The sequence below is a fragment of a genome, unplaced genomic scaffold, assembly GCF_019419815.1.
Source record: "Pyrus x bretschneideri cultivar Hongxiangsu unplaced genomic scaffold, Pyrus_bretschneideri_v1 Contig18, whole genome shotgun sequence".
NCBI classification, from domain to species: Eukaryota; Viridiplantae; Streptophyta; class Magnoliopsida; order Rosales; family Rosaceae; genus Pyrus; species Pyrus x bretschneideri.
Window position 1 is genome coordinate 5,004,271 of NW_025999479.1, and position 12,211 is coordinate 5,016,481.

The window sequence follows — 12,211 nt, forward strand, 5'->3', positions numbered from 1 at the left end:
TTTCAATCTTAGCCATTCATTCTCGTAAAATACTAAAACTTTTCTTATAACAGCCAGTGAACCTGGTAAATAAGATTTGGTAAAGTTAGTCGTGCTACTCCAACGATAGCAACCCCAGATTCATAGTTTCTTTGCTTTAATATTCCCGGCGCTCACCCTTTATTTCTCCTCCAGGGCGCGGCCACGGCCGCCGCCAGTGCCTTTACTCTCACTTTAAAATGAAGAGGAGCCTGAGCATAAATAGAAGAGAAAGTTCTTAGCCGAAAAAGCAACACTTATTCGCATTAGTGTGAGATTCGATTCCTAAGGGAAAACGTGTAAAACAATAAAAACCACTACATTCTATCCTATATCCTCTGAGACGGTGGTAAAGTCAGTGATGCTCCTTGGCTGGGAAATTCATCCATTGAAGCTATCGAGTTGTGAGGAAACATCCTCTGAGGTGCACCAGGAATTGATCGTATACCAGCATTTCTCTGAACTAATGGAGACGTATATAATCTTTCTGAGCTGGATGGAACAGCATCAGAAGCACAGTGAGAAGCTGCAGCCAAGTCGTCATTCCTTTGAGATGCTATTGACATGTATATCCTCTCTGAATTTGGATGTAGAGCACTTTCAGTTCTCTGAGATGTTGAACCCATATGGTCATGCCAATGAGATGTTTCAGGCATGTATAGCCTCTCGGATGTTGAAAAAATGGTGTTCTCATTCAGGTGAGATCCTGCCAGCATGTATACCCTCTCAGATGTTGGATGTAGGGTTGTGTCAATCCTTTGAGATGTGAGGCTTATCCCGTCATTTCTGTGTGATACTGGAACCATGTTGTCATGAGAGGTCGGCACATATGCCCTCTCAGAAGTCAATCCCATAGTAGTATCAATCCTTTGAGATGTTAGTGCCGTGCTGCCATTCCTCTGAGACGTAGGCACATGATTTCTCTCAGAACTTGGTGGAATATTTTCAGTTCTTTGAGATGTTGGGGTTGAGGTTTCCATCCAATGAGAAGTTGGAGGCAAATTTTCAGTCCTTAAAGCCGTTGATCTTGAGGTTTCCATCCAATGAGAAGTCTGAGGCAAATTTTCAGTCCTTTGAGATGTTGAGGTTTCCATCCAATGAGACATTTGCGGCATATACATCCTCTCTGAGGACTGGGAAGGTCTCAGTGACACAACTTGACTTGGTATTTCTCTTTCTGATTCTGGAAGCAGAGCCAGCGAGATATCTGCACTGGATAGATCTCTCTCAGACGTTGCTGGGATGACGAGGGGCATTCCCTGACTAGACAAATTCCTATAGGTTGTTGACACTGATGAGACTCCTGGGTTAGGTCGATCTGCCTCAGACGTGGGAGTGATCGGCAGTGGAGCTCCATGGCTTGGTGAATCACTCTCGGATTCTGAGTGCATGTCTGCTGACACTCTTTGGCTAGGTGAATCTCTCTCAGATGTTGAAGGCAAACCCGAAGACATGCCTCTACCTGTCATCTCTGTCTCAGATGATGGAGGCCGACCCAGCGACACTTCCAGGCTAGGTAAATCCTTCCACTGTTGTGCAACCGTCTTGATCTGGGTGTAAAACTGCACACCTGCCTTACCTGTAATTTTGAATGCAACTGTAGTTAAAGAAAGGGTTCAACCAACCTCAACCTCAGAGAGACAGACAGGGGGTGGTTGGGCAGAGGAGGGGTTTATACCAGAAAAATTGAGATTGCTACCAAAAGATGCCTTTGATCCATTAGATGAGGAAAATGGTAAAGGAATCGGAACAGGGACGTTGATTCCAACCTGAGATATGTCAAATTCGTGTCAGTTAGCAACATGCATGTCACATACCATAAAATTAGAAAATGTCAGCCCCATGAAAGCATGCTCTATGGGTTCAAGCTTTCTCCCGTTCTAATGAGGATTCTATAAAAATAGTTTATTAAACCAGCAAACTTCTCTCAGTTCAAACTTTCCATCCCCCCTTCTAGCTAACATCCTTTACATTGATTAATATGCATAAAAATCCCAGATGTATGCAGGCATAAAAATTTTTATATCTACCCCAAGGAGAATTGTAGCACACAACCGAATTTAGCATCATCTCATAAGTTCTCATAACCCTACAAGATGAAGAACGAGTTGGCTTACCAGCCCCGCCTCAACTTCATTCTGGAACTTCCTTGCAGCGATGCCAGATGTTGTGAATATGGAAGCTCCATTACCAAACCTAAGGAATGGTCAGATAGTAATATAAAGCTTGTCAAAGAGTGCTATGTTTCTCATAAGTTGCATGCAGAAACAAAGGGTGAGAAAGTTTCATTTCTAAATGAATTTTAGAAATGCGAGAGAGGAGGAAAGCATACATGAAGCGTAATTGCTTTGAACATATGCTAAAAGCATAAAACAGGTAGGTACCTGTTTCTGTTTACGATGGATATGGCCTCTTCTAGGCTGGCAGCCTGTTGGTCGTCAAAAACAGAAGGATTGGTAACCAATCTACAACTTGCAGAAAAAACTTTCACTCGAATACAAGACTGCGTAGAAGAGGGAGAGAGAGAGAGAGAGAGAGAGAGAATACCTGCATGCAAAGAAGAACCGGTCCAAAAATTTCTTCCTGCTCAAAACAAGATACGGTGCGGTCAAGAATATGCCATGTCTTTGGTTCAACTCTTCTTTCTCTGAGAATTGTAATTAACCAAGTCTATTCGTTCTCAGAACATACAAGAACTGGGAACACGAAAAGATTACCTTAAAGCAATCCATGTTGGTTGTAACATCACATAAGATCGTAGGACCAATAAAATTTCCATTCTCATATCCAGGAACCTACAAAGTTGAGTTTGGGCAATTTAGAGAATGTTTATAGAAAGTAAGCTCCTTAGTCATACAAGTTTTCCAAAAACCAAGTAAATAAGTCTAATAGCAAAAGTTGATATATCTCATCTTAAAATGATGAGACCAAATAAGTACCGTAACATTCCTCCCATCAAGAATAAGTCTAGTGCCGCTTTCGACACTGGTCTGAACTAATCTGCAAATTGAATCCTTCACCTGTGAATTTAGATGGCATGTAAAAAGCTAAATAATACCACATTAAGCGTATCATCTAAACATGTTATATAACATGCTTCCGTGAGAGATTTCAAAGATTGTTGTCAAAACTTATTTTATATTTTCATAAATGAAAAAAACATAACTGCAAAACAAGCAAAGCCACACTCAAATACAGAACTCAAGCCAAATCAAGGCGAACTACTCTAAAAGGAACATCCCTAAAGTGCTTAAAAAGGAGGCCAGTTGATGCAGGACATCAGGGGTGATGTTGAAATATAGTTATGGTGGGCATGATAGAAATCTGAAGAAATGTCTTTTAGTGAGCATGGAAGGTTTAGGGCTGAAGTAATTTTAGAGAAGGCAAAGAAATGAAGAAAAAGGTAGAAGCGATAAAAAGGCACCAATCTCTTGAAGTAGAAAAATCCACTCAAGCCGAAAGCTAGCTGCTTACAAATTACAATACACAGAAACTCAGGTTTCCAGTTTAATTCTTTTATTATAAAAAAAACTGGCACATAATGCAGAAAGATGTATTCACCTCTTTTGTAATAACTGGACCAAGGTCTGCACTAGGTTCTGTTCCAACATTCACTTTAAGGGCTTTGGCACGATCCACAAGTTCGCCTTCCCTGAGAAATATAAATAGACTGCCCAGTTTAGTTGAAAAATAACTTACTACCTTTTTTACCTTAAAAAAGCCAATACGCATATTATTATATTGTTAAGTTTTTATGATAAATAGACAAATTTATTGTTCACATAATAACATACAAATTAAAGAGTAGAACATCTAGAATAAAAGGAAATTATCTCAACCCTACACTACCCATGTTTTAAAATGTGGCATTCTTCATTTGGCACTCTTATTCCAATTGTAGGCATCTAACTACTACTACTAGAAGTAGTCAACTTGGTAGATGGACAAATATCAAAAGAAAAGGTAAGAAATGATATAAGAACAAGCAAAGAAGATGCATTACCATGGCCTGGAGCCTCCAATAAAAACAGCTGTGTTGAGAGCCATACACCTTTGTCCTGCAGCACCAAAGCCAGCAGTAACCAGAGAATTCAAGGTAGCATCCATGCTAGCATCGGGCATGATTATTGCATGATTTTTTCCCCCAATACTGGACTAAGGAGTTGACAGAATACCAAGTTAGAAAGAAAATTGTGGCGGATACGTGTGTGTGGGCGCAACTATGCGTGCGTGCGTGTGTGTGTGTCATAAAGAGAGAGAGAGAGAGAGAGAGGAAAAGAACATTCAGACTGCAAGTATTCACCTGAACACGTTTTCCCCCAGCAACTGCCCTTGCATGTATGTGCATCCCAGCCTTTACAAGAGAGAGAAAGGGGAAATTAAACAAATAGAGTATAATGGCATACGCCATCACAGTACTTGAAGTCTGAAGTTAAACATAAGTGATATGACAACCTATGAGAGGAAAAAATTGATATCCTACTAAATCTCCAAATTGCATGGAAACGTAAGATTTCAGCTAAAAAGGGTTTATTAAAGTCAGTGAACCAGTAAAGCTCTTACTCATTCCAAAGAAGGCAATGAGTTTTACGTGTTTTAGTGGGCAAATATATAATCAGATTTAGAAATTTTCCTTGGGCCATTATTTACATTCAATTATCATCTTCCACACGTTGGCCCTATTGCTTCTTTCCCTGGGAACCTAGCATAAAGTTCTTTGCTCTATTAAACTAAAAGATAAATCCAAAGGAAAATCACAAAAGTAAATTCAAGTTCAATGAATTTGAGTTTTTCTCCATGTGAATATATGTAGCGAACCCCGACAAGGTTATATGTGTCTGTGCTGATGTGTTGAGTAAGTTTGAACTTTAGATCAAATCTTCAGGCATCACAGACATGTAAATAATCATGAAGCACTGTACTGAAAGAAGCTTACTGTATTTGGGCCAACAAGTGATACAGCTTTTATGTCATCATCATCACAGATATAATTAATAGTATCCTGCTCACATTGATTTTCAAGCAAAAGAAATTTGTCAGTGAACTTAAGACAGAAAATGTACCGATGATTAATTAGAAACCTACCCCAGGTTTCACTTTTTCATTACTAATTCGTCTACAGCACATAACTATTCAAATAGACATAAGGTACGATGGGAGTGACCAACAGCTAACACATTTGACCTTTAATTGCTAACCACAACTCAATCAAAAGGGATACAACATAACCTAAAAGATCCACACCTTTGTTAGTAACACATGTTTAAAAAAACAATGTTATACAATTTCTATTGGTACAACTATATATTAATATTTATTTCATTTTTCTACTTAAAACACAGGAGGTTAGAACACTGGAAAATACGTGCAAATACATGGGACACCCTCATAAACAAAACTTACATGGGTGCCATGAACAATATTTAAGACACCATCAGGCAAACCAGCCTCCTTTGCAAGTGCTGCAAGTATCATTGATGCCCCTTAAACAAAAACAATATCAACCATTTCAATTTATCAATATGGGGACAATAGAGGGAAAATGAAAACATAAGATTTCATTTCCATGAAGATACATAAAGGAAATCAATTCAACATTGATACAAGTCTTAGCATATAACAGCTTCCATGTCACAAATTATCACTTCACAAACATCACTACAACAGATTTGAAGGACAAAAAATCACCTGGATTTTTCTCACATGGCTTAAGAACAAATGTATTGCCACATGTAACTGCTATTGGAAACATCTGCAACAATGAAGCAACATTACTCACAGGAAACTCTCATCTTAGGCCTCGTTTGTTAAAGAGGATTGGATTGGGTAGGACTATTCACTATATTGAAGGCATTTTTAAGGAAGAAATTGACGACACTTCCTTATTTTTTCCAAGTTGAAGGTTATGCATGAGGAAAAGTTGTCCTTTCTAATCCTACCATTTTTGTGGGGGTTGGTAAGGATCTTTTGTTTGTGAGTAACCTTCAACTTTGACAAAATGAATTAGTTGTCATCCATTTCTTCCTTCAAAATGCCTTCAACATAGTGAGTAGTCCTATCCAAGCCAATCCTCTCCAACAAATGAGGCTTTAAAGTACCAAAAGAAAGCAGTTATGACATTAACAAGAAAAACTAACCAATCTGGCATAAAATAGAATGCACAAAAAAGATACCAAGGGGAGGTTTAAGGATAATCATGTCACCATAATAAATTTTTTGGTCTAATGTATTTAGTTTAAAGAATAAAGAAATGCAAGAGTTAATCGCATCAACATAAGCTTAAAAGGAAGCAAAATCAAATAAACTGTCACCTGTTCCAGCACTAAATAAAATTAAAAAATGTGGAAAACAAACCACCAAAGAAAAAAACTGAGAGGTAATGCGCCATACCCACAAGGGAATCATTGCTGGAAAGTTGAAGGGGCATATCCCAGCACAAACACCTAGCGGTTCCCTAATGCAGTATGTGTCAATGCCATTGGACGCATTAGGAACAAACTCCCCAATTTGTAGAGTTGCCATTCCACAAGCATGTTCAACGACCTCTAAAAGTAAAAGAAAGGAAAACACCCCACTTTTTGTAACACTGGTCATAAAAATAACAGAAATGGCAATGAGACACGTACGAAGACTGACCTAAGCCACGGAGAACATCGCTCTCGGCTCCCTTCAATGTCTTACCCTGTTCTATGGTGATATTCATGGCAAGCTTGTCCTGGAAAGAGTAATGATGTGTTGTCCAGATTGAGATTTATAACTTGAGAATAAAAATCGTATAGTAAAATTATGAGTTCATGAGAGTCCAATAACTGACAATATCTCTCCGGATGAGCTCCTGAAGCTTAAACATGATACGCTGACGAGTGGTAATAGGAGTGTTTTTCCATGATGGGAAAGCCTGCTTGGCTGAACTAACTGCAGCTTTGAACTCTTCATAGGTAGTTAAAGGAACATGAGAAACAACCTCTTGTGTTGCCTAATTCAGAAATCAAACATGAAATTAGTAACACCAGTGATAAATGTGTCTGTCAAAAAGAAAATAAGATGATAATTGATTGAACTTTGTGAGCTTACTGGATTTAAAACATCAATGACTGAACACCCTTGTGAATCAATGAACTTCCCTCCAATAAAATTTGGAACCTTCAGCTACAAGTGAAGCTAAAATAAGTTTGTAATACCCAACTCATTCAAAGAAAGACAGAGAGACAGAGCACAAGCAGAAAAGCAGCCTTCCACCACGGCACCACCTTTAAGATCAAACCTTACCGGTTGGTTGTTTTGCTTTAACGACTCCCCACTGGCAGTAGCAATTGTACTCACCAGAGCAGATCGGTCAGGTCTCCATGACTTGAAACTTTTTTCTGATGAAATAAATTAAAAATATATATATGTGAGTTATTTGACTACTGACAAACTCTCTGATCTATTCTACCTTTTTTTTTTTTTTTTTTTTTTTTTTCCAGAGATCCAAAAGTTGCTATGTAAAGTTTTCTAGCCAAAATCTAAGTATGGTACACTATGCACATGTCCATCAACTTTTCAAAGCTCTGCAAAAAGAATCATTATATGTTACCCAATTCTTAAAAAAAAAAAAAAAAAAAAAAAAAAAAAAAAAAAAAAAAAAAAAAAAACAGCATACATTGTGATATTAGAATCTAAACCGATGTAGCTATGAACTAATATTTCACTTACAAAAGTGTGGTGAAAGCTACCCCTTACATGATCATAGTGGTCGATCAAAAACTATAATAGAGATCCCACTAGAAAAATGACTTTGTTTCCAATGAGTAGCTATGTACTTTTTATCTCAAAAAAAATTTCCGTTTACCTGCAAAGAAGTCCGCCTCAAACCCCAATACTAACCATGAATGAATTGAAGAACCTAATAAAAGTGACACACAAGGATGGAACTACCCTCCAACACACTGTGGAATGGTACAGGTTTTTCTTTCTAGCAACTTAGCCCTATTTGAAAAACATTTCCTAAAATCTTGGGAACATGACGAACCTGATAGATTTCCCTGACGTATCTTGGCTTTGAGGTTATACAAATGCCTTGGTGTTGACTGCAGTTCAGGATTGATTTGCTTGAGGGCCTTAAGAACTTGGCGTGGTTTTACACCAGCTTCAGTCATTTGCTTGATTTGCCTGACCTCATCCTCAGTAAAACGACGACTATAAGGATGCTCTGACATGTCCTTCAACGCTTCATGGTTGTGTTCCCCATTTTTAACAGTAAGTACCCATAAATCATCTTCCTTTTTCCCAATGGCTTCAAAAGGACAATTTATAAGGCGAGAACTTGCTTTCCTTTTTCGCTTGCTTTCATCAATTTTACGCCTATTGCGATAAACACCTCCTCTATCACAACCAAGTATGACTCTTCTGTCTTTCCTCGATTTCTTGATGGTCACCACATATCCTTGACTCGCACCAAAATCACGAACATATTTGACGAGGTCTTCACGATCTTCAAATGTTCCAGGTTGTGGAGGAAGCATCTTGTTCTGCCTGGTAACCTCAGTTTGACTCTGAGTTTCCATTACTGGTGGCAGAAGGAAAAAGATGGTAGGGAAACAGAATATAAATATGCTATTGTATGATATAAAATAAGATATAGAAACTTTACTTTCCAAAAGTATGCGAACAGCACAGGAAGACCACACAACACAACATATAAGAGAAATCCCTCGGAGGGGAGAAAAGAAAGAGACAAAACATTTTCAAAATGAAGTCCCAAGGCTTTCACAGTCAACAAGTCCATAGACAAATTAAGCAAGAAACTTATGTTTTCCAAACCTGCCGAGTTTGAATCTCTTTTATGCTTTACTACCATGGAAAATGAATTTTGGCTCACATAAACATGTGAAAGCACATTTCAAATTTGCATTATTTAGCCATACGGTAACAACATACAGTGCAGCCCATGCAACAAATCCTGAAACTTTTTTTTTAAGTCCATACATACTGAGCCACGCGTTATGTAGAATACGGACAGTCAAATCAAGTTCAATTGTTATTCTATACCAAGAATAAAAAATCTTATATTTTGCACTGGTCGCACATGGAAAATACAAGAAGAAGAACATGACTACAACAAGCTTAATCCAATATTTGCAAAGATCAAAGGCAAGTGATTTTTGCGCTCCCTTTTCACCTACTACACTCCCCTCTCTCCTTTTTAGCCATTAAGGGGAGGAGTGCAGAAGGTGAAACAAGGAGTGTGGAAATCACTCCCCACGTTAAATAAGCATATTTCTCTTCTAGGATGTATTTTCATGCACACAGAACATAGGGAGTTTAACAAGAAATAAAAACATTAGCAACAACAAGCGATATATGCTTCTTCACTAACACGTATTACAAATAAAACAATTTTTTTTTGTCAATAACACTTTTGCACACATTTTGATTCAAATAAACTGTACACATTTTGATTCAAATAAACTGTTCCAAATATAGAGACACAACGTGGTTGCCCAAAAAAGGGGACAAAAACATAAGCTCGCTAAGAATACTTAATAATGCCAAGCAATCAATGACAGCCAGAATGCAGGTTTTTCCTCTGTGAAGTTTTCATCTCGATTAGACTCCAAACAAAATGTGAAGTCCTCCAATGCAATAGCATCACTTGTATCAACCATAGTGACAAACGTGTGTATTCTCACACATCAGATCACGATTACATTGACATGCCACAAAGAGTTTGAAAACTCAAGCGCAGCCAATACAGTTTCTCAGATTCTAGAAAGTAACCGTGGCAGGGGAAATGATTGGTCAAAACTACTTGTCTATCGCCAGTGTCGCTCATAATCTAGTTTCTTTTTTATTTCATCTTAACTCGGAAATCTACCCTAAAATTTGACAACTACTCAGCTGGTCATCGATTTTGCAAAGTAAGAGTGACACTCACAAATGCGGGCTAGGCCAGTTGGCCAGAGCAGTGTGTCCGCCCCTTTACTCCCGAGTTTTTCCCCCTCCCCTTGATAAAAGTAGCTTAGAAAAACGCTCTGTCAAAACGAAAAAGTAGTCTAACAGTGACACTCTTGGAAACACAAATGCCTCCCTATAATCAGCAATCATTTCCATCACAAATTAACAAAAACAAAAAACTACACACAACAATCAAATAAATCATCATTATACACACAAGTAACCCAAAATAAACAGAAATAAAATGAGATAATCAAACCAGTAAAATTTGAAGGTTTACCTGATTGGAAATCCCAGCCAGCAAATTCCTAGGTCAGTGAAAACTTGCACTTACAGACCCAAAAATTTCACCTCCAGCACAAACATACCTGGAAAACAAATTCTCCACAGAAAAAAATATTTACCCACAATCAAATTTCAAAGGAAATCAATCCCAAATATAGAAATAACATATACAAGGAATTAAACAAATGCTTTCATGGAAATTATATTTTTGAGGCAATAAATTAATTAATTGTTAATTTCTCTAAACTAATTAAATTACCTTCCTGTAAATGGAAAAACTAAATCCCATATATTTGAAAGTAAAATTAGAGATTTTGATCCCAGAAATGGAAAGTGAGGGAAAATTTTGAAGGTTAAAGAAAGGATCGGGACGCCCACTTTGTTTTTTGATAAACAGGGACGCCCTCACTCTGCTTCAAACGACGTTGCGCCCAGGAGCCCTTCAGGTTTCGGTATTTACCACGCGCTCATGCGGCGCGCGTGTGTTGGGAGAGTGCTTCGAGCACTCCAGGAGTTGGTGAGTGGGTTCACGCTCGTATGGGGCGAACGGGGGGGGGCTTGTGGTCCGTTTGGGTTTTCAACGCTTCTCGAGACGGGTGTCCCGTTTATCAAAAACGGGAGACGGACTGGTGCGTTGCGTTTCTTCCCTGAGCTTCCTGAACGGCATGTTATAAATGTCGTTCGCTAACACTTTCCACCTATGCTCCCGACTCGATATTGCAAGTTCGTATTGTTTTATTTGTTTTTGGCCGCACTCAAAATGTGACGGTTATAATATTTGATTCAATAAGACGAGTGATTATAAATTGTCACATTAATTAGTGATTTTATATCATTTAAAGGTTTCTTTGATATAAATTTTTATTCGAGTCAAATACAACCACATTTCACAACTGGGGTCGTGAAAGAAAAGATTATGTATGATATTAGGAGGATTCTCAAAACAAACTAAATCATTGGAAATGAAAGAAATGTGCGGCTGTTTAGTGTAGTTTAATCTCATCCACACTAGTAGCTAAACCATGAGCATTACCATTTGCAAGTTTAGTAGCAGCATCGAAATTCAATTTTAATTGTTTATCGGTCTTAAGTACTTGGATTGTGGGGCTATTTAGAAGACTACCTAACGACATTCACTGGAAATTGGTGTCCCAACTCAAAATTCCATGCAGAAGCTCTTGTAAGTTAGAGGAGCCATCCCAAACACAAGAATTCCTCGCTGACACACCCTGACCCCAATAATCACAAGTTACGAGGTCGTAATGTGCTGACCACCACTAATCATACAATATAACCCCCATCATAAGATGACGTTACAAAGCCAACTTAATGACGAAAGCCATCGTAAGATAATAATGATGTGAATGAATTTGAACCAAAACGTTCTTTATTAGTAATCAAAGTCATCTAAAGGCAAGTCCTAATCAACCTCCCTACTTAGGGATACATGTTCAGGGATACAATCTCATTATTATCAATTCAATCCAGAGCATAAAGTAGTTAACACAATAAAGTGTAATGCAGTGCATAATCAAAAGTATGATTACGCGAATATTACAAACTAGATAATATTGCAATAAAGGGACCATCACCAAGTCTGTGAGTGAAAACCTCACTGCTAAGCCTACTTGTCACTCCCAGACTTTGTAACCTTAACGTACTTTCTTTCTTACTTTAGCATAGGCCTTCACCACTTCAAACCGGCGCTTTCCCCCTGCCCCTTTTTTTTAGAAAGGATGGGGCCTTACTTATTCTGTTCAGAAGGGATAAAAGACAAAGAAAGTGATCCAGGGGTTTTATGATCGTAGAAAGGGGAAGGGGATGACCCTCATTTTCAGTAGATTTAACTGTGTTTCGTTGGATCTCATGTTAGAAGGGTTCATCCACCTACATGCTACACTAATGATTTTTGGAAAAACCAAAAAGTGTAAATAAAAAGGGATTCCCACATAGAAAGAAATAGCACGAGCCC

General features: G+C 38.2%; 1 protein-coding gene across 3 annotated transcripts; it reads right to left on the reverse strand.

Moving 5' to 3' along the window:
* LOC103954704 lies at positions 1 to 11,836 on the reverse strand. Of its 3 annotated transcripts, XM_048581998.1 has the most exons (22): positions 10,499 to 11,836; positions 10,235 to 10,322; positions 8,030 to 8,566; positions 7,288 to 7,382; positions 7,093 to 7,167; positions 6,833 to 6,994; positions 6,655 to 6,733; positions 6,409 to 6,563; positions 5,707 to 5,770; positions 5,422 to 5,501; positions 4,955 to 5,020; positions 4,322 to 4,372; positions 4,022 to 4,173; positions 3,580 to 3,670; positions 2,958 to 3,038; positions 2,736 to 2,813; positions 2,566 to 2,601; positions 2,403 to 2,446; positions 2,136 to 2,214; positions 1,697 to 1,787; positions 340 to 1,597; positions 1 to 230 (listed from the first exon to the last, which is right to left on the reverse strand). In XM_048581998.1, the coding sequence occupies exons 3-21, from the start codon at positions 8,562 to 8,564 to the stop codon at positions 348 to 350; spliced, it is 3,264 nt and encodes a 1,087-aa protein (XP_048437955.1). In that variant the 5' UTR covers positions 8,565 to 8,566; positions 10,235 to 10,322; positions 10,499 to 11,836; the 3' UTR covers positions 1 to 230; positions 340 to 347. The 3 variants fall into 3 exon arrangements, with proteins under 3 accessions (XP_048437955.1, XP_048437956.1, XP_009364800.2); XM_048581999.1 differs by lacking the exon at positions 1 to 230 and having other exon boundaries at positions 257 to 1,597; positions 10,618 to 11,835; XM_009366525.3 differs by lacking the exon at positions 1 to 230 and having other exon boundaries at positions 257 to 1,597; positions 10,499 to 11,835.
* Positions 11,837 to 12,211: the final 375 nt, after the last annotated feature.